Source organism: Myodes glareolus, chromosome 4, assembly GCF_982192425.1.
Source record: "Myodes glareolus chromosome 4, mMyoGla1.1, whole genome shotgun sequence".
Lineage (NCBI taxonomy): Eukaryota > Metazoa > Chordata > Mammalia > Rodentia > Cricetidae > Myodes > Myodes glareolus.
The window spans coordinates 93,902,481-93,927,589 of record NC_142029.1 but is presented as its reverse complement, the minus strand read 5'-3'; the positions used below and the strand labels follow the sequence as shown (position 1 = coordinate 93,927,589).

General features: G+C 37.8%; 1 protein-coding gene across 4 annotated transcripts in view; it reads left to right on the top strand.

Annotated features, from left to right (window-relative positions):
• The window catches only part of Arhgap32 (Rho GTPase activating protein 32), a 248,548-nt gene that overhangs the window by 108,667 nt on the left and 114,772 nt on the right, over positions 1-25,109 (top strand). For 3 of the 4 annotated variants that reach the window (XM_085689766.2, XM_087905737.1, XM_048458697.3), the window contains exons 3-5: positions 12,549-12,640; positions 13,123-13,164; positions 13,517-13,601. In XM_085689766.2, coding sequence (XP_085545892.2) covers positions 12,549-12,640; positions 13,123-13,164; positions 13,517-13,601 — 219 coding nt within the window. The remainder of the gene's footprint in view (positions 1-12,548; positions 12,641-13,122; positions 13,165-13,516; positions 13,602-25,109) is intronic. The other variant, XM_048458698.3, reaches the window with a different exon arrangement.

The following is a 25,109-nucleotide window of genomic DNA, read 5'->3' as shown; positions in this document are numbered from 1 at the left end:
GCTCATACACATACATACATGTAACCATTCTCACAAAATGAAAACTGTAATGTAGACACTGCCTGTAGTCTCAGCAGCAAGAAGACTGAGTTTAAGTTTACTTGAGTCCAGGATTTTGGGGTCAGCTTAGTCAATATCATAAGATTCTGCCCCTACTTCTTAAAACAGAACAAATCAGTGAACTAAACAAGAAAAAAATTAATAAAGAAATATAGAACTTTTCTACATTACTAAAAATGAATTATTTGTAATTAACATTGAAAAATTTTAGTAATTGCATATTATGGATTTTTAAACACTAACGTAAAACAACTAGTGTGTGTATATACACACATACTTGTGTGTGTGTGTGTGTGTGTGTGTGTGTGTGTGTGTGTTTTGCCAGTTTTGGACTAAAACCACCCTGACCATCACATTTGTATTCCTTTATTCATTTTGGTGCCGTCATATTAGGATTTTGTTATTCATTTTATGTTTGAGAACTATAAATACCCAAACCAACCATGTGTGACATGTGTATGTATGTATGTAAGCATTGGTATTTTAAAAACAGAACTATTCAGTGCACTTGGGAATTGAATGTTGCTGTGATTTAGTAGTGCAGCTTACAGCATGCCAAGCAGCAGTGTTGAGCTGATAAACATGCTGTTTTAATGGTTTGTGGTAGGAACATTTTTCACCTCAGTTTACTTTTCAGTCATTAAAATTCATATGTGGTCAGCACTCAGCTAAAGCAAATCAGTTCATGATTTGGGATTTTTTTTTTATTTAAACAGAAAAGGGGAGGTGATGTGGGATTCCCCTCTGTATACTGTGAATACTGTTGGTTAATAAAGAAACTGCCTTGGCCTGTTGATAGGGCAGAACTTAGGTAGGTGAGGGAAACTAAATGGCATGCTGGGAGAAAGGAGGCAGAGTCAGAGAGAAGCCATGTAGCCCCTGGAGCCAGACGGAACTTTAACCGGTAAGCCACAGCCACCTGGTGATACACAGATTAATAGAAATGGATTAATAAATTAATATGTAAGAGTTAGCCATTAAGAAGCTAGAGCTAGTGGGCCAAGCAGTGATTTAATTACTACAGTTTCTGTGTGATTATTTCGGGTCTGAGCAGCCGGGAAATAACTAGTGGCCTCCCTACTACAATTTCATGTTGGAGCAAATAAAATTATTGAGAACAACATAAATGGCTGGTCTATAAATACCTCTGTTAACAGCTGTGCCCCTGAAAACAACATAAAATTTCATTTTTCAGAGTATCACAGTTTTAAAATTAGGAAAACAGTCAGTATTATTATTGCAAATCCTGCATGTGTGAGTGGCTTTCCCTCCATCACTTAAGGATACACAGCAGACATGCCCACACGCTGACTCAGCTATACCTTTCAGGTTGCTTCCTTCCCACTGTAAGTGTTGGCATCCACAGCCACATGCATCTCTATGTTTGTTACCTTCTCGTTCCTCACCGGCATTGCAGTGCTCCTGACCCTCGTATCCCTGTCTCTCACCCCTAAGAGTACTCATTCCTCCACCTAAAATCTTTTGAACATCATGAATAACAGATTTTTCATGTATCTCATCTTTGGGACTCCTTGGAAGAGCCTTCCCTTTTCCTGTTCTGTGGTTTATGTTAGCAAATTGACTTTATCATCCATGCCCCAAACTTTGTATTATTATGAATCGGATAATTTAAAAGTCCTTTCCTACTTGATTTATTTTGACGCTTACACAATTCTCAAGTGTGCTGAGCATTAGCTCATACCATGGACTAAAACCATCTACACCTTCACTCTTGTTCCTCCACTATTTTGGTGCCATCACACTAGGATTTTGATGCTTTTTCTCAGATCATTGTTAGGCATGCATCCTCATTTTTAGTGATCATGTGTTGCCATCTTAACTAAAAGAGTAATCCTGCACTCCTGTGTGTGTATGTGTTGTGATTTTTTTTTTTTTTGAGTCAGGGTTTCTTTGTGTATCTCTGACTGTCCTGGAACCAGCTCTGTAGACCAGGCTGGACTCAAACTTGCTTAGATTTGCCTGCTTCTGCCTCCTCCGTGCTGCGATTAAAGGTGTGTATCACCTTTCTCTCTCTCTCTCTCTCTCTCTCTCTCTCTCTCTCTCTCTCTCTCTCTGTTTTTTGTTTTTGTTTTGTTTTTTGTTTTTTTTTTTTGTTTTTTTGAGACAGGGTTTCTCTGTATAGCTTTGGTGCCTTTCCTGGAACTAGCTCTTGTAGACCAGACTGGCTTCAAACTCAAAGAGATCTGCCTGCCTCTACCTCCTGAATGATAGGATTAAAGGTGTGTGCCACCACTGCCCAGCTTCCCCTCTGTAGTGATACTTTGTGATCTAATAAAGTTTGTCGGACGATCAGAGTCAGAGTGTAGAGCTAGTCACTAGTTAGCCATAGAGGCCAGACAGTGGTGGCAACACACATTTAACCCCAGCACTGGGGAAATAGAGGCAGACCGATATCTGGGAGTTCAAGGCCACCCTGGGCTAAGCGAGATTGAATCTGTCTAAAAGAGAAATAGAGCGCACCACAAAGGTGATTCCTGCAAATGGGATGACATGCCTTTAGTCCCAGCACTAGGTAGGTGGTTATGGCTGGGCTGAGAGAGGAACATGAGGAGGATACGGGAGCTCTTATGTAGTTTGAGGTTTCGTAGAGATGACATTCAGTCTGAGGACTTGTAGAGACAGGATACCCTATTCGATCTGAGCATTGGTAGAGGTAAAAACTCTAGTGGCTGCCTGCTCTACTTCTATGATCTTTCAGCATTTATCCCTATATCTGAATCTGTGTTTTTATTTTTAAGATCAATTAGAATTTGTGCTACATTAGTGTGCTCTAATTTTCTCTATATTACTTATTAATACTGAAAATTTATGTGGTTATTTTTTTCTCCATTGCAATGTGAACTGTGTGAGTAGAGCCTTTAATTATGGCTAGTTACTGCTTTATTCTCTGTGCCAGGCATAGTAAGTTTTCAGTAAATATTCGTTTAGTAAATGGAATTGCCGTTCTTTATACAAACGAAATGACCTTTTCCTTAAAACCCCGAACTTTCTTCATTATCTTTCTTTTTGAACATTTGCACAGGTTAATTTTGTCAGCCTGACACAAACTGGAGTCTATGAGAAGTCACTCTGGAAGAGGAAACCTCAGTTGATGAGTTGTCTTGATCAGATGGCCTGTGGGTGTATCTGTAGGGTATTTTCTTGCTTGCTAATACATGCTGACCCAGCGTACTGTGGGTGATGCTATCCTAGGCAGGTGTGCCTAGGCTCTATCAGAAAGGACAAGGCAGAGAAAGCCAGCCAGTAAGCCACATTCCTCCTGGTTCCTGTGTGAGCTTCTGCCATGGTGATAGATTGTAACCTGTAAGAAGAGAGAAACCCTTTCCTTTCTAAGTTGGTTTTTACCACAGCAACAGACAACAAACTAGAACAGACATTAATATGATTTTTTTCTGCCCCCCCCCCATTTCTTTTTAAACAAAAGTGAGACTTACTGCTACTTTTTTGGGGGCTCTCACAAGCAGCTCTTTATACTCGGGCTATTTTCCACTGTATCGCTTAAAGTTTCTAGCAGAGCAAGCTTAGATAGAAGAGCTGGATTATTCCTTTAGAGTAATTAATGAAGAGGCAATTTCGGAGTGCACGTGCGTGCGTGCGTGTGTGTTAGTAGATCTAATGCATACTATATAGTTTATTGTAGAACTGATCACCATTTCTTTTTATTACATTGAAGAAAAATAATTTACCTTAACAAAGTATCTTGACCTGGGATGATGGCTTAGTGGGTAAATTGCTTGCTGCTCAAGCATGCAGACCTGAGGTCAGATACCCGGGACTCATTCACTTTAATGCCTGATGTGCTGCCTGTAACTCCTGCATTGTGATGGTATAAAAGCAAACAGCAGATGGAACTTGTCGTTTGATGCCCAGTCCGTCTAGCAGAAACAGTGTTCTCCAGGTCCAGTGAGAGGCCCTGTCTCAAAACAAAGTGGAGAGCAGTTCTCCATGTCACTTTAGCTTAACCTTTGATCTCTACACACATGTACACACAGGTGAGAGCATTGTAATCCCCCCACATACTTGTATGCACAAGTCAGCACCCAGATAAATACCTGTAAAGATAATAGTATACTCTTCTTTGATTTTCCTAGAACATTTTATAAAATGCATGATAAAATTATATGTTTTTTGGGATCACATATAATCTGAAGAAGCAGAATTATTTTAAACAAGTAGGGCAGTGGAATGATGTAAAAAGAGATGGAGAAGATGAAGCTCAGTTATAGAAAAGCATAAATTTGCTAATATGTAAATGTGCTAATTTAGGTTGATTATCCAACTGTTGCTGAGCAGAGGAGTTGTGATAATTATCCTAATGGTGCTTGCTAATAATTTTCCCAAATTGTTTTAAACGTTGCCTTTGAATAATTTCTCCTGCTGTTAATTGGTTCTCTGAGATGTTTCTGGTAGACGTGAACCTTAAGGCAACTCTTCTACTGGAGAGCAGCTTGTTTCTCCATCATGTTCAGGTGTCATGTTACTGTTTTGCTTTGCTCTTCTCTTCCTTTTGTTTTTCGTTAGAAGTCGATAGTTGAACTGAAGCAATGTATTTCACTTAGGACTGTTTGTATGGCTTATACATTCATTGTTCAGGGTCTTAAACCTGCCTGCAGCCTTCTTTGATTCCTGTTTCTTGTTTTCAGTACTTGTCTATTTATGATGCTAGGTAAGCTAATTGACTGGTGTGTTCCTGGGCCTGGTCTGTGGTGTCCAGATATTAGAAAATAAATATACCAGTTACCATTATTTATCTCACAGAGCCTTAGATTTTCCCATCCTTCCTCTGTCCTCCCATACATGCTTGCCTCCCTCCCCCCTCTCTCCCTTTCTCTTTCTCCCTTCTGTCTGAGACAGGGTCTTTCTGATAGCCTCACCATCCTGGAACTCATTCTGTAGACCAGGCTGACCTCAAACTGATCTGCCTGCCTCTGCCTCCTGGGTACTGGGATTAAAGGCATGTGTCACCTCCTGACTAGATTTTCATGTTAATGAACTTGTTTTTGTTAGTAAATCAAATGTTATCAAAAAGTTATCAAATGTGATGCAGCTCAGTAATGCTGAACAGACTTTTAGGAGAGAACTATAGGCAACATTCAGAGACTTGGTGTATCTTTTACATAATTGTGACTTTTTTTTTCTTGAGACTTTCACATGAACTCATGATATTCAGACTTAAAAAACCTGTTTCTTTCCTTCAGACTGCTTGGTGATAATTTTCCTGGAGAACATAAAATTGAGAAGTCTCTTGAATAAGTGAAGACAATTGTTGTTCTTGTTTTTTAAAAATATATGTATTTTGTGTTCATGTTCTTCTGAAAATATTCCAAAAGGTACTAAATCTTTTTGTAACCTATTTATCCTTTAAGGGTGCATCATTTTAATGATGGTGTTACTTATTGTAATATATTCTAGGGTTAATATGTTTATTTTCTAAGGTATTAGAATGGTTATTAGATTTTTTTTCCTTATTATCTCTTGTTCTTTTGTCAGAAATGGAACATTATTTTCAAAGGCACCTGCAAACACATGTTATTTCAGAAATATCTTACTGGTCCTGTTTTTTCTTTATAGTATATATTTTATATTAAAATCTCATCCATCTAGTTATATAGATACATGTAATACTTTGTGGGGTTCGTGTGTGTGTGTCTGTGTGTGTGTGTGTGTGTGTGTGTGTGTGTGTGTATGTGTGTGTGATTTTCTTTTTATTTTTGGGACAGTGAATTAGTTACTTTGTTGCTGTGATAGAACACCAGAACAGAAACTTCTCACAGAAGAAAGTGTTGGTTTTCTCTGTGGTTCTGGAGAGCGAGTCCATAATGACAAGGAAGGCGTGGCGGCAGCGGAAGAGTGTATAAGGTTATTGCTCATTCAAACCACTGCAGACTGGTTCTTGCTATATAGGTCAGTCTGCTCTCTGTCTCATGATCCTTCTGTCTCAGCTTTCTAAGTCCTGGGAACAGTAGGCATGAAATAAAGCTGATACAACAAACTGAATCTTAAGAGAGTAAAAGTGGAAAATGGTAACATGTGACCAGGTTTTCTAACTTACTTTCAGGTAGTTTTATCACAAACTTATAGATTGGAAATAGTAGGCATTCATTATTTCTGTAAGCTAGGCAGGTGGAATGTTTTCTGCTTTGGGCCTTATGACACAGAAAGCAGCATCCACTGGGCTGAATTCTCATCTGGAGATGCCGTGGAGCAGTCAGCTTCCTGCCTCGTTCAGGTGGTGGGCTGGAGGTAGTTCCTTGTGGTTCTGAGCTGTCAGAGAAGAACCTGTCTCTGCTCTTTAAGTGACCGTTTCAGCCTTCGAGCTAGTAGTAGTCGTCTTTGACTTTCTTTTCTGTTACGAGTCAGAGAAAATCTACTTTGGGATTGCTGTCCCAGATGAATCTGGTGTTTTAAGACTGACTGACTGACCTGAACCTTTAATTTCATCTGTAGAATCACTTCACTGAAGTACCCAGATAGATGAAGTAATGGAGAAGTAGGAAAAGGGCTTGTTTTAGAATTTTATGTAGAACAGTATTATATGTTTTCTTTGGCTTTTACACATCATAATGTATTTGCCATATATGTTAATATTAGTTGATGAAAACAGAGATAGTGCAAAAAATTTTAATTCATCAATATTTATGAAACCAATTGCTTGGAGTAATTTATGTATTCTGTATGTTGCTGCTGTTAACACAGAAACAGTGCTTTGGGGCCAGACAGATGGCTCATCAGTGCTCTTCCAGAGGACCCAGGTTTGACTCCTGGCACTAGATGGTGGCTCACAACTGTCTGTAATTTGAGATTTGGAGTATCTTAGGCCTCTGGCCTCCCAGGGTGCTGTATTCACCTGCACATAGCCCCACATGGACACAGACATACATACACATGATTAAAGATAATAAAAGTAAATCTCTTAATAATAAAAAATAATTTTAAAAGTATTAACGTATTTAATGATTATCTAATATGCCATAAAATAGAATGTAGTTCTGTAGTTAATAGAGTCCTAAATCTATTTCATATTTTTTTGCTTTAGTGAATGACTTTATGATGACTTTTTATTCTCTAGAGAGAGAATTGCTGAGTAAAGGGTATGGAGATTCCTAGATTACTTGCCAATTTAATTAGAATTGTGCCTAACACTGCTAACTGCTGTTCTTTCTTGGCCTCAGTTTCTTTGTGACACAGAATAGCTGGGTCAGATTTCCTTCACTTTTGTGAGACGTTGAGCAATTTTCACGTACTGTATTTTTTCTCCTTTGTCTTTGTTCAAAAGTTTGAAGGACCGAGAGGGGTGGGTATGATCCAAAAACCATTGTGTTCATGTACACAATTCTCAAAGAATAAAAATTTTGAAGTCTGTAATCCTTGTTAATGTTCTGATACACATCAACATGGAGTTTACTGCATTTTGAAGATTCACACCCAGAGATATATTATATTACATTGCATTACTGCTAAATGATTTTGGAGTTAACGAGGCAACATTGCCAACCACTTTATTAGTATATATCATCACCAAAATCAGTTACCTGAGTGAGTCTTTAGTCATCTGCACCAGTAGGGTGATGGTAGAGTAATTTTAGGAGAGTTAGGGAGCTGTAGAAATAGACAGGACAAAACATTTCTTCCTGTTTATTCATGTTTTCCAAATCAAAATATGTTTTAGTAGGATGGGTCAATTGTTCCTTATGGTTTGATTGGCTCAGACTGTAGAGCAGTAAATGCTCGTCTTGTAGATGTGTATTTCTAAAGACTGCTGGCTTTTTACTGGAAGGAAATCCCTTTGCATTATTTTAGGTTTCTGGTAGATTTTTGCCTCAGTTCTTGTTACGTGAGTTTTTGTCAAACAAATCATACTCCAACCCTATCCTTACACATTAAGTAGAACTTTTACCATGAATTTAGGGCTTTAAATTTGATTCTTAGTGAATTTGGCATTCATTTCAATTTGTCTTTGCAACTCATTGAAATTGTTTACCTTTAGCATTTAATGTCACTTTTCCTTTCAGTGGTCTTCTTTCTGTACATTTGATAAACAAGTCATATGTTTTTATATTTGTTTCATAAAGGTGTTGTGAAAGGAATGAAGGCCTCATGACAACGATTTCCTTCCTGTTACACATTTTTGTGCAGTATCTGACACTTACTTTACCTTCAATATTTAATCAGCTCTCAGTTCAGCCGTATTCATATAGAACTTATTTAAGAACCTTATCAGCAGGTACTTCACAGAAGACCAGTTTTAGGTCAGCCTTGCGATGGCTGAGATTCTTTATGCCTTCTGCTTTGGTCCGTCATGTCATCAGAGCTGTATGTGAACATACACATAGCATTATCACATGCACAGCAGAAAGGACTACAGACTTCTACTCAGATTCCGGTTTTATATTACTGTTTCCTACACTAAAGTTCTTAGTATTTTAGTGACATTAGTAGTTGCTTGTTTGATCTACTCTTCCATTTTTATTTCATTTCAAAATTTAATTTTATTTATTGTTACTGTGTGTATGCTTGTGTGTGAGGTATATGTAAGAACAAACACGTGTTCCTTGGCATGTGTTTGGAGGTCTGAGGACAACTTTCAGGAGCTGGTTTTCTCCTTCCACCGTGGGTGTTATGGAGTGAGGTCAGGTGGTCAGGCTTCTGCACGTAGGACTTCGACCTGCTGAGCCACCTCACTGGCCCATCTTCTACCTCTGTTAGTTTCAAAACAGGAATGTCAGTTTTTTAGAATACAATCTGTTTCACTTCAAGAAATATCCTTGTAGGGATATATTGCTTTACTTTATTGCCACTTGAAGTAATCCAATCCCTCTCTGGGCTTAGCCACTAACATATAATTAGGATCATTTCTTTTATTTCACTCTCTATTTTTAGAGGGTGCTGCTTTTTCCCATTTTAATTTATTTTTACTGATATTTAAGTCGCTTCTGTGACCTCAAAATTCTCAAAATAGGGGCAATCTGTCTTTTTTCCTTTTTCTGTCTTCCTCATTGGTAAACATTCAAATTAGCTTTTGCTTACTCTTCTATTTTTTAAGCAAAACACACATGCATATTCATACTTACTGTGTTTAAGGTAGCCTGGCGCAGACTACTTCACAGCAATAGGCTGGAATCTTCCCGATTGCTGTATAGTCATGATTATTTCATTGTATGGACAGTTTATACTTTTGCCAATGTAGGATGAAAATGGCAGAAAGGAAACCATTCCTGTCTTGGTAAAATGTGAGAGGTCAGAGATGAGTGTTTTCTTTGTTCTACAACTTTCAGCCACAATCATTGCCAGATACCTCATCATGAAAACATGTTGAGTTTTATCTGATAAATTGTATTTATCAAGTTTATATTCTGTTTTCCCTATTCACTTTAATTATAATCAAGAATGAAAGCCAAGGCATAGATTTAAAAATATTATATCACCCTTGTACTTCTAGAGCACATTAGTTATGAAGTATTTTTATTAATTTGTTTTGTTATTTTGTGACTGACCTATAATTTTCTATTATAATGTTGTCTGCCCTTTCACCATTTGCTTTTTCTTTACCTTTTAATGAAAGCCTAGTTTACATATGGAGAAGTAGCATGTTTTGTTTTGTGAGACAGCGTTTCTTTGTATAGTCTTGAACTAGCTCTTTAGGTCAGGATGGCCTAGAAATCACAGAAATCCACCTGCCTCTGCCTCCCCAGTGCTGGGATTAAAGGTATGCACCTCCACACCCCTGTCCCTCATCCCACCCCCACCCCTAGCTAATAAATCTTAACGTGTATGTATTGATTAAATTACTTGTTTTCTTCATGTATGAACAAGATCAAGATTTGAACATAGAGGGGGCTGGAGAGATGGCTCAGAAGTTAAGAGCACTGACTGCTCTTCCAGAGGTCTTAAGTTCAATTCCCAGAAACCACATGGTGGCTCACAGCCATCTATAATAAGAACTGGTGCCCTCTTCTGGCAAGCAAGCATACATGGAAGGAATGTTATATACATAATAAATAAATAAAATCTTAAAAAAAAAGATTTGAACATAGAAAGTTCTATAAAATTCGGAAACCTCTTGGGTGCCCCTCAGTCAACTTTTTCTACCAATTGTCTATTCCTCTTGTACATGAAATCCTACAATGTAGATGTGTTTTTTGTATCTGCATTCTTTTGTGTATATGATAGAGTTCCACAGGATCCTTTTTGTTTCTGTGGCAGTTATTTGTATCTAGCAGTGCTTCATATTCTTACTGGCTGTTAGACCTTATCTTTAGATGTCCTAGTTGAAGCCTTATTTTATCCTTTTGTTATATTTTTTAATCTGACCTTTAAAATTCTTCCTAAATCATGAATACTGGTTTTTAGGTCTAAAGTGCCATTCCCCACTGCCCCCCCCCCCTTCAAATGGCAGTACTGGTGACATTGTCCTAAACAGAAAGATTTTGGCCAGGTAAGCAGAAGGATTGTTAATGGGTAAGCAGAGGCTTTCCTGAGTTTCAGCACCAGATGTAAGCAGGGGTGCAGTGAAACCTCCTAACTAGACTATTCCCTTGGAAGGAAGAAAGGTTTATTGGATGTTAAACTGCCAAGGATGTCTCTTAGGGGGCAGAGAGAAGAATAAAATGGCAGAAAAGCAGGAAGATTTTGTACAATAGTTATCATGTGGGTTCTTTGAACTGATACAGGCTGTTCATATTTGACCAGGAAGTAGATGCAGCTGGCGCAAGGTTGTTGTCCTTTGGGGCGGATTAAGGGAGATTCCTGGTAAACAGAAACCTGCCTTTATATTTTATTTGTTTTAAAAAAAATTTGGCCTCCGTAGCACACTTCCTTCAACAAGGCCACACCTCCTAATCCTTCTAATCCTATCAAAGAGTTCCACTTCCTTGTGACAAAGCATAAAAATATGAGTCTATGGGGGGCCATTCTTATTCAAACCACCACTGGCTATCTATCATATTCCTAAGAATATAGCAAAGAAGTCTACTTCCCAGTTGCCATTTGGACCCACTCAACCATTTTTATAAATCTCTTGTATTATTGGACCTTGTATTGATTTTTTTCCTTATTTAGAAAGTTATTTTATGATCCCAGGTATTGTCTTATCAGTTGTCAGCATTCATCAGTTATTCCAGATACCAAACAAAATTAAGGCATTTAGAAAAGTAAAATGGGGGAGACCTCATACTAGACAAGTAGGCAGACTTTTTCTGAAAGGGCCATCTGGTGTATATTAGTGTCTAGCCATCTCCCCAACTCTGACCATACATGGCCACAGTCCTGTAAAGGTTACTGCAAAGGCAAGTGAACTGCAAGTTGAGTTCCGCAACATTTGACCTACAGACTGGTGCCCATTGAAATCATTCATCGCCCAGCTTTTGTGTGAAGTTGTTCAAATGATTGCATCATTCTTCTAGATGGTTTAGGGCTTTTGTTTGTTTTGTTTTGTTAGCTTAGAGACATTGGCTTTGTGGTCTGCGTTGTCATTTCACTGAATATATTCATTGATTCCATAGTTTCATATGCCTTCTGTAGCAGAATAGAGAAGAAAATGACAAAGTAAAATTCTTCACAGTGACCAGAAACATCAAAGGATGGATTCAAGAGGTGACAGCGCTATAGACAGCAATGGTGGGAAAGTCATCAGACAGTGCATTTTTCACTAATGCTGAAACCTGAGATAAAAGTAGTACAATATCATAATGACGGGTGAGCCGTATATTTCCTCACTCACATGCACTCAGTCACACACAAAATAAAAAGGTACAGAATGAATATAGTGTACATTCTTTCTTGTTTTGAAAACCTTGAAAAGAATAGGGGAACATCTAAGAAGATTGACTGTCAAATAGCAGGTCTTATTAATAGTTAACATTGCTAAGGAGAAAAAAAATTGAAAAAATAATCCTACTTAGGGTAGTATACCAAGAATCAATAAGTTAATGCAGTTACCTCCTGTAGTTGAAACATTTTTAACATTATCCAAACTCTATTGACTAATTTTTTATAGGAAAAAATTAATTTAGTTAAGGTTGATTCTTAAGCTAGAAGACTGAAACTTTTGAAGTAAGAAATGCCTGTTGTTCCATTGTTCATAATACCCTTTTTAACACTTGTTGATAATTATAATGTAACCAAGATTATTTTGTTCCAATAACTCCTAGGAGAGATTTTAGTTTGTACTGAGAATTCTAATAACTGATTATAGAATTTTATGACAAGAACTAGAAAATTTTTGTTTTTACAGCAAGTTTTCCCTTATATGGTAAACTCAGGTATTCAATTTTAATATTTTTTGTTAGTTTATTCTTAATAGCTAAAAGTCAAGTAATTTCACAATTTAAAGGAATATTATATCAAAACATGTTCCTATTAATATAGATTCAGAAGAAACAGTAAAAATATATTTGTAGCGTGTTTTTATAAAAGAAGTCTCAATACTAACAGAATCACCATAGCTTTTCTTTTCTTTATTTTCTAAGGCAAGAGGAGCAGATGTCCCAGAGATCCCTGGAGAGCTTTCCCTTAAGGCCTGTGGCAGTGCAGCAAGCATGAAGGTTAAGCATGTGAAGAAGTAAGTACAGACAGGAGTGAACTCTAACGAATTGCTTCAAATGAATGTCAGTTCTATCTTCCTATGCATATGACAATTTATACTGTTAAGACTTATGTTGTAACTCAGTAATGAACTGAGTAGGTCTTTATACAACTCATTTCCTAAAAATACACTTTATTTTTCTTCCATATACATTGTTGCCTATTACATTTCATTTGTCTAACAGGAACATCTAGACCTGCCTCTGTACCTCTAATGCATTATCTCATTTATTAAGGAAAATCAGCTTTATTGGTTCAATTACAGAATCCTAGGCTTGCCCTTAAGAAACCTGAAAGAGCTAACCTAGATTTGAAAGTTACATGAAATACCTGAGTCTTTCCTACATAGTTTTAACCGGAAATCCAGCTTCTACCTTGATAAAGGAGGGCTAAGCAGGGAAATAAGCTCCAAGTGTAAGCCTGGGCAAGATAAGGATAAAATGTTCGTTCTGTACCCAGGTCCAGCACTCCCGGACTGATGGGCTGTGACAACATCCACAGGTAAAGTCTGGTGTGCTTTGTGTTGTGAATTCTGCTTCTCTGCAGAAGCAGACAGTTCACACTTAGTTTGCCAAAGGTCTGGCTTTTCTATGAACGTCAAATTGAGGCAACGTTAAGAGACAATGTCTCATTTTTGGTTGTTATCCACACATTCAATGCAGTATGCATCTTGTTCCATGTGTTTCTAAAAAGGTTTGTGTAAATGTTTATGGCTCACATGCATGTGCTTATTAAGTATTTTTGCTTGCATGAGCTCTGAAATCCATGGTGTGTGTGTGTGTGTGTGTGTGTGTGTATGTATATTTTGAGTAGTCAAGTATCTTGTCTCGTATTTATTTTCATGTATTTTTAGGTTACCCTTCACCAAGGGACACTTTCCAAAGATGGCTGAATGTGCACATTTTCATTATGAGAACGTGGAATTTGGCAGTATACAGGTATATTTTAAGTATTTCCTACATTCTGAATTGAGATGAGTGATAGTTGTTATTTTAATATTTGTAATATTTTGATATTTACTGATTGATATAAAATCTATTATTCTTTTCTGTTGATTAGTACTCGATGCCAAATTAGCACATATTTTTAATTACCATACTAACATGGATCAGTTAGGGACCCCTCCCTTCATTATGAGTCATGTTCATATGTCCGTGGCTTTGTAAAGTAGCTTTGTCTTCTGAAATTATATAGCCTTGCTAACACTACCTTGTTTGAGTCCTCACTGAGTTTTGAGACCTGGAAGGTTAAAGTGCCCCCACTTAATTCTTTTTCAAGTGTCTTGGTTATTATTGGCCTCTGCATTCTTTCTTGGTATCAAATGAAATACTTTGTTCTTGTGATAAGTCACTGGCAACTTAAGGTGAAAAATGAAAATTTAAAGGGGGCAGGTTGTGATTATTTTAAAAAGCTATGCTTTCCCAGAAAAACAAAAGCTGTTTTTCATTTTATTTGTTTTTTATGATAGTCAAATAGAAAAAAAGATCTTGATTTCCACACACTACATAGAGAAGTTCCCCACCTGCCAGTCTAGTTCTGCCTTGTCTCGAATGAAGTCTTCCTAACATGATTGATATGTGTCAGAGTGACTTTACTTTTCTTACTTGTATCGTAAAACCTATTTAGATGGATTTGGTCTATAGGATAAATGAAAGCTTAGGATATTCTGTTCCAGGTAATTGGCAGTTTAAATGCAACAGAGATTTCTAACACTTGACTATTTGACTATTGACTATAAGATACCAAACAAAGGGTGTTTTTTTTAAACTTTTCTTTTTTAAAAAAAATTTTTATTCATTTATTTATTTATTAAAAATTTCAACCTCCTCCCCGCCTCCCTTTTCCCTTCCCCTTCCCACCTGTCCCCTCCCTCTCTAGTCTTAAGAGCAGTCAGGGTTCCCTGCCCCTTGGGAAGTCCAGGGTTCTCCGCCTCCATCCAGGTATATAAAGGTGAGCATCTAAACAAACCAGGCTCCCGCAAAGTCAGTCCATGCAGTAGAATCAAAACCCAGTGCCATTGTCCTTAGCTTCTCAGTCAGTGCTCATTGCCAGCCACATTCAGAGTGTCCAGTTTGATCACATGCTCCATCACTCCCAGTCCAGCTGGCCTTGGTGAGCTCCCATTAGATCATTCCCACCGTCTCAGTGGGTGGACGCACCCCTCGTGGTCCTGACTTCCTTGCTCATGTTCTCCCTCCTTCTGCTCCTCATTTGGACTTTGGGAGGTGAGTCCAGTGCTCCAATGTGGGTCTCTGTCTCTATCTCCATCCATCGCCAGATGAAGGTTCTATGGTGATATGCAAGATATTCATCAGTGTGGCTATGGGACAAGGCCAGTTCAGGCACCCTCTCCTTTGCTGCCCAAGGAACAACCTGGGGACCTCTCCTTGGACCTGGGAACCCCTGTAGAGTCAAGTCTCTTGCAAACCCTAAAATGGCTCCCTTAATTAAGATATCTACTTCGCTGCTCCCATATCTACCCTTCCTCCATCCCACCCATCCCATTCCCCCAGCTCTCCTGAATCCTCCCCTTCTCCCTTCTCTCTACCCATCTCCCCTTACATCCACCCCCCACCCCCATGCACCCACATTTTGCCTGACAATCTTGTCTACTTCCAATATTCAGGAGGATAACTATATGATTTTCTTTAGGTTCACCTTCTTATTTAGCTTCTCTAGGATCACGAATTATAGGCTCATTGTTCTTTAATTATGGCTAGAATCCACTTATGAGTGAGTACATACCATATTCCTGTTTTTGGGTCTGGGTTACCTCACTCAGTAAAGCGTTTTCTATTTCCATCCATTTGCATGCAAAATTCAAGAAGTCATTGCTTTTTACCGCTGAGTAAAACGCCAGTGTGTATATGTTCCACACCTTCTTTAACCATTCTTCTATTGAGGGGCACCTAGGTTGTTTCCAGGTTCTGGCTATTACAAATAGTGCTGTTATGAACATAGTTGAACAAATGCTTTTGTAGTATGATAGGGCATCTCTTGGGTATATTCCCAAGAGTGGAATTGCTGGGTCCTGAGGTAGGTTGACTCCCAGTTTCCTGAGAAACTGCCACACTGATTTCCAAAGTGGCTGCACAAGTTTGCATTCCCACCAACAATGGATGAGTGTTCCCCTCTCTCCACATCCTCTCCAGCATAGGCTATCATTGGTGTTTTTGTTTTTAGCTATTCTGACAGGTGTAAGATGGTATCTCAAAGTTGTTTTGATTTGCATTTCCCTGATCGCTAAGGAGGTTGAGCATGACCTTAAGTGTCTTTTGGCCATTCGAACTTCTTCTGTTGAGAATTCTCTGTTCAGTTCAGTACCCCATTTTTTAATTGGGTTAATTAGAGTTTTAGTGTCTAGTTTCTTGAGTTCTTTGTATATTTTAGAGATGAGACCTTTGTCTGATGAGTGGTTGGTGAAGATCTTCTCCCAATCAGTAGGTTACCTTTTTGTCTTACTGACAGTGTCCTTTGCTTTACAGAAGCTTCTCAGTTTCAGGAGGTCCCATTTATTCATTGATTCTCTTATTGTTTGTGCTACTGGGGTTATACATAGGAAGTGGTCTTCTGTGCCCATGTCTTGTAGACTACTTCCCACTTTCTCTTCTATCAGGTTCAGTGTAGTCAGATTAATATTGAGGTCTTTAATCCATTTGGACTTTTATGCATGGTGATAGATATGGATCTATTTTCATTCCTCTACAGGTTGACATCCAGTTATGCCAGCACCATTTGTTAAAGATGCTTTCTTTCTTCCATTGTATAATTTTAGCTCCCTTGTTGAAAATCAGGTGTTCATAGGCTTGTGGGTTAATATCTGGGTCTTCGATTCGATTCCATTGGTCAACATCTCTGTTTTTGTGCCAATACCAAGCTGTTTTCAATACTGTAGCACTGTAATAGGAGTTTGAAGTCAGGGATGGTAATGCCTCTGGAAGTACTTTTATTGTATAGGATTGTTTTGGCTATCCTGAGTTTTTTGTTTTTCCATATAAACTTGATTATTGTTCTCTCAAGGTCTGTGAAGAATTTTGTTGGGATTTTGATGGGAATTGCATTGAATCTATACATTACTTTTGGTAGAATTTCCATTTTTACTATGTTGACCCTCCCAATCCAAGAGCTTGGGAGATTTTCCATTTTCTGGTATCCTCTTCAATTTCTTTCTTCAAAACCTTAAAGTTCTTGTCAAATAGATCTTTTACTTCCTTGCTTAGAGTTACCCCAAGATACTTTATGCTATTTGTGGCTATCGTGAAAGGTGATGTTTCTCTGATTTCCCTCTCTGTATCTTTGTTCTTTGTGTATAGGAGGACAACTGATGTTTTGGAGTTGATCTTGTATCCTGCCACAGTACTAAAAGTGTTGATCAGCTGTAGGAGTTCTCTGGTAGAGTTTTTGGAGTTGCTTATGTACACTGTCATATCATCTGCAAATAATAAAAGTTTGACTTCTTCCTTTCCAATTCGAATCCCCTTGATCTCTTTATTTAGTTGTGCGTTTTGTTTTTGTCTTTACAAGGCTGAGAGCCCTCTTTTGCAAATAATAAACTTTGTAAAAATGTCTCATATACATCAGGAAGAGAAATAGTCTAGAGAGCTGTAGCGAAATTGAGAAGATGGTTTAAAATGTTGGCATTATGTGACAGGCCAGGAGTCTTTGAGGACTCTGATTTAAAATAAAAAGAAAGCTATTATTAGTAAGCTTGACAGAATGAAATTACAGGCTTTAGTTAGTGCTAGCCTTTCTACTTGGAAGTTAGGAACTTTGTGATCTTGAGCAAGCAGGTACACCTCTTTGCATTTCATTTCCTTTATTGCTGAGATGTATAAGATTATAAGATATTATAGCACTAAACTTTCGTGTTTTGTTTTGCAATTAAGACTGTATAATGTGTGTATGGAAGAAATGTGGATTAGGGACAGTACTCAACTGGGTTTGACTTCTCTGAAATAGTGCTAGAGGCTTAATAGGATTTAAATCCTCAAGACTATATCACAAAAGGAAATTTTAGGTAGACTTCTTGCTGGTGAGCAGAGACAGTCTTCAATGGAAAGGAGCTGTACTAGTTCTACCTGTTTTTGCTACCTCTCAACTAGAAGAGAAAGGATGAGGGTATAACACAACGCCATTTATAGAAACCAGCTCCATTTACCTTGTAAGTTATTTCCTGAACCTTCTATTATCTGTTGGTCATGCTCCATTTGGATGAATTCCTCTTGAGAAATCTACTTCTTGTTGATTTTGTCTGGAGCTGGATCTCTCCAGCTAACTCACAGGTTCTGCTACTGATGTGGTTGAGCCAAAGTCATGTTTTGAAGGAAAACATCAGTTTCCATGCGCTGAGTTGTAGTTGTATAGTAAAAGAACTGTAGTAGCCACCTGGCTTGACTATCTGTTGGTGATTGCTGACTTGCTATTTGTGCTTAGCTTGTGTATGGTTTTGTGTTTTATAGTCTGGTTGAATGCCATTTATAGGAAAAGTAAACTTAATATTGATCTTCAAACAATTCTACATTCTGTATAATACAAACAGTTAAAAATAGTCTGTTTGAGTTATCACTTTGTTAGTGTGTTGCTTTTTACAGTAGATAAACCCTAGTACACTTGATCCTAAACATATCATTTTACATATAGATGTGGGTTCTACTATATACTCTACTTTCAAAAATGCTTTTTTATTTGAAAGTATGAACCTTGGAATTATTTTATTGCTCCTGCACTGTAGGAAGTCTTACAGCCAGTGGTTACCTGCCCACTGGGCGTGGCCTCTTATACTTATATATGCCGATGTAGAACATGTGTCTGGCCTCTCTTTTCTAGCTGCGGGATTTGGTTTCTGATCTCTGTTTCAGCAGAGGATTCTGATTTGTGAGTATATCCCTAAGTAAACGTCTGTTTTTTAATTCTGAGCTAGTATGGGGTTTCTTTTAAGCGTCCTTCCACTTTTGGTGCCCATGTGGATTCGGACTCCATGCCTACTGGGTAGACAGACTAACGACGGCCTAGCTGGTCCACAGCCCAGACAGTCTCCTAACCCTGCTCACCTAGCTCCTGAAAGTCACAACATATTTCACAGTTCCATGTGTATTACTTACTTTCTATTGTTGTGATAAAATACAATGACCAAGGCAACTTACGCGAGAGAGGGTTTACTTGGGCATGTGGTTCAAGAACTATAAGAATATATTACAGCAGACGTGGCAGTAGGAACATCTTCGAGCCCACATCTTCGAGTGCTACATCTGGAACCACAGAGGCTAAGCAGGAAGAAGGAATTGAGATAGGCAGGTGACTTTTGAAACCTCAAAGCCTGCATCCTTCAACATACAGCTCCTTACCTTATCCAGACGTCTCTACCACCAAGTGATCAAGTCATCAAACATTTGAGCCTGTTGGAGCCATTCTCATTCAAACAACTATAATATGCTATTTATTTTATTTTTAAAAAGCATTTACTTTTTTGTTTATGTGTATGAGTGTTTTTTCTGCATGTATGTATATGTACTATGTGGGTGCCTTGTGCCCACAAAGGTGAGAGTCATCGGATCCCTGGAGCTGACGTTAAAGATAGGAGCCATCACATGGGTGCTGGGAACCTAACAGTTCTCTACAAGAGCAGCAAGTGCTCCTAACTGCTACCCCATCTCTCAGCCCACCTTTTGAAAAATTGTACATAATTTATGTAATTAGCTTTCTGTTAATAGATATTCTGTGTTTTATTGATCTGACAGTGTCCTCTAAATAAAATCCTATGAGCGGATTCACAGGCTCCTGGAGTATGTACATTTAAAATATTGGCATTTTTTGTTAATTTGTTGTTTTTTTCTGTCTTAAGTGTAGTAATCTCCATAACCCACAGGGAAAGGGGGAGGGGGAATCCCAAGCCCTCTGGTGGATGCCTACAATAGCACATATTCTGTATATACTGTTTTTTCTTATGAAAAACTTTAATTTAAAAATGAGGTATAGTAAGAAGGCAACAATAGTAAAATGTCAACAATAACTGAGAATAATTGCAGCAACATATTTAATAAAATTGCTAGTATCTTCATTTGTATTTTAGAGCCATTAGCACATAAAATAAAGGTTATTTAAATATGAGCCCTGCAATACCATGACAATTAATCTTATAATTGAGATGATTACTGAACACCAAGTGGCTATATCCTACATAGTGTGAGTAATGCTGCATGATGGATGTCTCATGTCCAGTATGGGTAGGACAGCATGGAGTTTATCACTAGTCAAAATTACACGCAGTTGAAAGCTCGAGTTGCTTGTGTCTATTGGACTTTTGAAGGCATAGGTACCTGAAACTGCAGAAAGCTAAACCACAGACAATAGTGGAATAATGGGATGTGGACACAACAGGAGGTGTGCACACGTGCACTTGTGTGTGTGTTTGTGTGTGACTTTATGCCAGTTTGTTCTGAAGGCAGTGAGAGTGTGTTTTCCTCAATATTTATGACAGTAGCAGGCATTGTTAATTTTTTTTATATTTTGTTCATAGAACAGGTAAATTAAAGCAGTGTGTTAATGAATGTCTTGTCTCTCTTTGTGTACCATATCTTAGAATACTTTATTATTTTTTCTTCTTTTTGTTATTCTTGTTGGTTTTTTTGTCTTAACTGTAGTCCAGCACAAGACTAGACAAACCAACAAATTATAGTCTGGAAATAGATACCTACATTTTTCTTGTCTATTAAAGAAGATTACCAATTTTGGATTCATGGAGCAAGATGAATTGATGGATTGTCCAGTATGTGTTGGTTAACAGATCATCCATTTTGAAAACATTAAGCTTGGTTCTTGTCTTCCAAAGCTCGTCTGAGTTATGTTCTGTTGTCCCAGTTTAGAGAGGTGGACATTTGAGTGATGAAAGGATACCTGCCAGGGCTTGCACTGGTAACAGCCAGCATATGAAGTCAGTCTGTCTTTGTATGTTACCCTAAGAGCATTTCCTTGCTTATTACTTACTTTGTAAATGATTCTCAATTCCATATACATGCATAAATACATACATACACACAAGAGTTGGCAGCACATAAGCGTTATGTTGCAGAAACGAGGTGAACTCCTGTGTTGTCTCTAGTCTGGTAGTTTATCTAAGCATCTTGGAAGGCCTCTGCTAAGCTGATGGTGCTACCATGCAGAGAAGTGATGCTGGTGTGATGGAATGTATGAGCTATGTGTTGCATTCTTATTGTACTATGACTTATTGCACTACAGGTCAGATTGTCACTTAATCTTCGTGTTGCTTTCTTTATCTTCATATGGGGTTTCCTTAATGCACTAGAAATACTGGACGGTGGCAAATGTTTTCTTTTGGCTAAGAAACTGGATTATGTGCTCTGATGCAAACCGTTGAGATGGTGACAAGGTGAATGGAAAAGAGACACTACAGCGCAGGGCAGGGAAGGTTATCCCATGTTGTGTTAAGTCTACCTCCATCCAGTGTGAATAGCTGTTTTTAAAAAAGTAGTAGAAATACAGAGTTTCTCTTGTTCTAGAAATAGATTGTTCAGATAGCTTTACATTCCTGGAACATGTTCTGTTATGTTACGTGTATTTAAATATAAATTTCTTTGATCATTTTACTAATATTTCTAAATTGATCTCTCTACCTAAGCTTGGGGGATGTTTTTACTTATCGCTTTTAATAAATACCCTCGAATAATTTGCATTAATTAGAGCTATCTGTTGTTTGAAGTTTTCTTGAGTTTTTCTGTTAAAACCTTTGTGTTTGCTCCCAGTAAGAGGTCTAATTTTTAATTATCATTTCAAGTTAATATTTAAGATTGATCTAATTTGTTTTTGTTTTTTTAAAAGATTAGTTTTTATATTTTATATTAAGAAAAACATGTCATGCCGTTCAAATTTATAGGGTATAAACTGTGTAAAATATTCTAAAATTTAAGTCTGACCATAAAGCCAGGTTTTAATTTTCTTGATCAACCTGTCTTCTGTCATTACTCAAATGATTGGTTTTTAAAGACATTTTTTTCTGTTTAATTTTTTTCTTAATTGGAAAGTTTATTTTTATTTTTGTTTTTCTGGTCAAGAGTTGAGGAAAACATACTTACTAGTACTTACCTATCAAAAACGGTTTGTCTTAAACCACTCTTTCTTCTTTATTTTCCATTAGTATTATCCAGCTAATGTGGTATATCTTTTCTTGAGAGAAATACATTGTTATAGGAATTGTTAATAGTTCATTTTACTTCCAGCTAGTCAGTGCTGGGTGCATTGTTGGGTATTTAATCCAGGGTCTTACTTATGATGAATTTGTGTTCCACCTGCTAGTCAATGTCCTCATATAGTGGTTTTTAATAAATACAGTCATTTTTTTGTAATTTCCTTTGAAAAGTACTTTGGTGCTACAAACTATGGTTGTTGATGCACCAGTGTATTGTATTTTGTTTAAGGAAATAAAAATATGAAAACAAAAGATACTTGCTGTTTATGTTAGACAGCGTGGTGATCCTCCACTCCTGGGAGGTCACCATACTAAAATCAGTGCTGACACTGGTTTAGCAGAGAATTCTACAGGCATGTACCATGCTGCTCCCAGCAACTTTTATTGCATTTTTTCCAAATTGTATTGGAAATACATGAACAAAAATAATGATTTATCCAGATATCACAAGATATTTCTTTTGCTCTGAGGGGAAAAAGTCTCCTGTCACATTCATAGAAACAATAGCTACTTTTATCAATTTGAAGGCCCTCTCTTCCTCTGTGCTCTGTGTCATACTGCCATCTAGTGGTAGCCTGACAAGTAGACATATTTGATTATAGGAAATCATTTGTTTAGTTTTAATCTTATACCCAACATTTATATATACTGGTAAGTAATTTCAGTGCAAGGTGGCAGGTCAGGTTTAGTCAGAAATAAGAAAAGTGTAAGTTTAACACCTGAGTTCTAAGGTTTTTAAGGGGGAGCATTGTGCAAGTAACTTGGGAGTGCAGCTATGACTCCCTTTATTACAGTCTTGCATTGATACTGTGAAATGGGGAAAGAGGTGGTGACGTGTGGCTTAAAAACAGTGAGGAGTAATGATACACATTTTTTTAAGCCTGGACTTTTATTTGATTATTTTAGACAAGGTTTTACTTCGGAGCCCAGGCTGGTCTAGAACCTACCATGTAGCCTATGCTGGCCTTGTCTGTTGACTCTGCCTTCAAATTACTTGGATTTTAGACTAGCACACCTGGTTCTGGAATCCCTTCCGTCCCAAGTGCAGAGGATTCAATGCAGGGGGACTCTCTAACACTGAGCTGTATCCTTAGCCTTTCATTTTAAATACGGTAATTTGAATTATTTTTAACTGTTTGCACGTGGTCTCATTAATTCTTCACAACTATTTCAGTAAAGGAGTTTGAAATAAGCATTGATGAAGAACTTACTGTGTGATACAGAACTTCTGAATGTTCCTTTTCAAATAGAAAAGGATAAGCAGGCTGAACTAATACTTTAGTTAAAAAAATGAACCATAGTTTTAAAATGTCCTAGTTGAAAGTTAAAAAGTATATGAACTATGTTGTTGCCACCATTTGTTAAAGAAAAATAAAAATATTTATCCTAGTTATGTCACAGAGTACTGTGAGAAGATGAGAGTTAAATAATAGACTAGATTACCTAGAGTTCTTTGAAGTATTTAAGACAGAATTCTTCATTTATTTGTTTTGTGTGTGCATGCATGGGTACTTGTGTGTTCCTCTGTATATACCTTGACTCATGTAGGGGCAGCAGAGCACAACTTGTGGGAGTTGTATCTTCGCTTTATGTGGATTCCGGAGATTGAATCCAGGTCATCAGATTTTGTAGCAAGTGCCTTCACCTGCTTAGCCATCTCAGTGGCCAGCAATTCTGTTTCGTGGTGTATTTTCTGAGAGAGTCTTACTATGTAGTTCAGGCTGGCCTACATCTGTGTAGTTCTGATTGACCCTAACTTACGGTTTTCCTTTAGAGACACATGCTACCATACCTGTCTAGAAAAGAGGCAGAAGTGCTAAGGCAGAAGCTTGGTACAGTCATCTGAACACTGAGGATGTCACGTTTGTTTTGATGACTGAAGATGACGATGTCAGGTTTGAGGTGCTAGGAGTGACTTCACAATATACTTTTTCCAGAGAGTCCTCCCATCCTTAGTTTAGTTTTCCTCAATCCAAAAGAAATTGCAGCTCCAATGTTGGGCATATTCTATAGCAATATTTCAATCTAAGAGAAAATCATTGTTATTTGAGGGGATAATTGAAAGTTCAGATGAAGTTATCAGTGTTGCTGTAACTAAGGACTTATTGCTGTAAAAGTCCTTAGCTTATGGAAAATTTATATTTTGGAGTCATAATTGTCCTTGAAACTTGCTTTTCAGATTATTCAAATAGTACTTGAAAACTGGTGTGTTGACTCTGAAACCATGAAAGGTGTAAGATGTTAGTCTATACCAGTGGTTTTCAACCTGTGGGTCCCAACCCAGACCTTTCACAGGGGTCACCTAAGACTACAAGAAAACTCAGATATTTACGTTGTAATGTATAGCATAGCGAAATTACAGTTATGAAGTATATTGTTTTTATGCAATGCAATTATATTGTTGGGGTCCCCACTATATTTAAGGGTCTCAGCCATTAGGAGAGTTGAGAAGACTCACTACTATATAACCTATCGTATTGGCTTGCCACAGTTATAGACCCAACAGCAACAGAGAACAGGCTGTTTCTAATCATAGCATGACTCCTGTTGCTGTATTGGGTGGAGTGATATGATGAGAAACAAATAGATCTTGTGTTTGGGGTTTGTAGCCCAGGAGAGACACGGTTATGAAACTAGGAGTTTAGTTTAGGATATGTGTCCTTTTACCCAGCATTTCTCTTTGCCTCGATGGAGGGAGAAAGACCTTGCACTTGACTTTGTGCACCTTCTCTGAGGAAAAAGAAACAGAAATCCATTCACAAACATCCTGGAATGTAAACATGACTTAGGGTGAGAGGCAAGGCCCTGTCTCATGACAGTTTCACTTTTCAGTCTTCCCCCTAAACCCAGTGCCAATGATCTTTGCTCAGAAGACCCCGATGATGCAAAAATGTGTAAGTAGTCATGAAGCATTGCTTCCTACAAGTGTGTGCTCTGATGTAAGTCACAGTCAAATGGGACATGATCCTGCTGTGGTCCTGGAGGGACTTTTTCTTTATTTTTACATCTGTAGACCATGAACACCACACTGAGCTGAGTGTGATTGTAGTGTTTAGATATGAGTAAATAAATCAGTTCCTTCATCTGCACTCATCTGAGGAGCCAGTGCTCTGCTGACACAGTAGGTACACTAAAATGATTGTCAATCTCTAGTCTTCTTTAATAAACTTGAAGGCCAATTGTGTTACTGATATTTGACCCATAGACCAAAATTAGTGCTTATTTGCTTGATAATGAAATATGA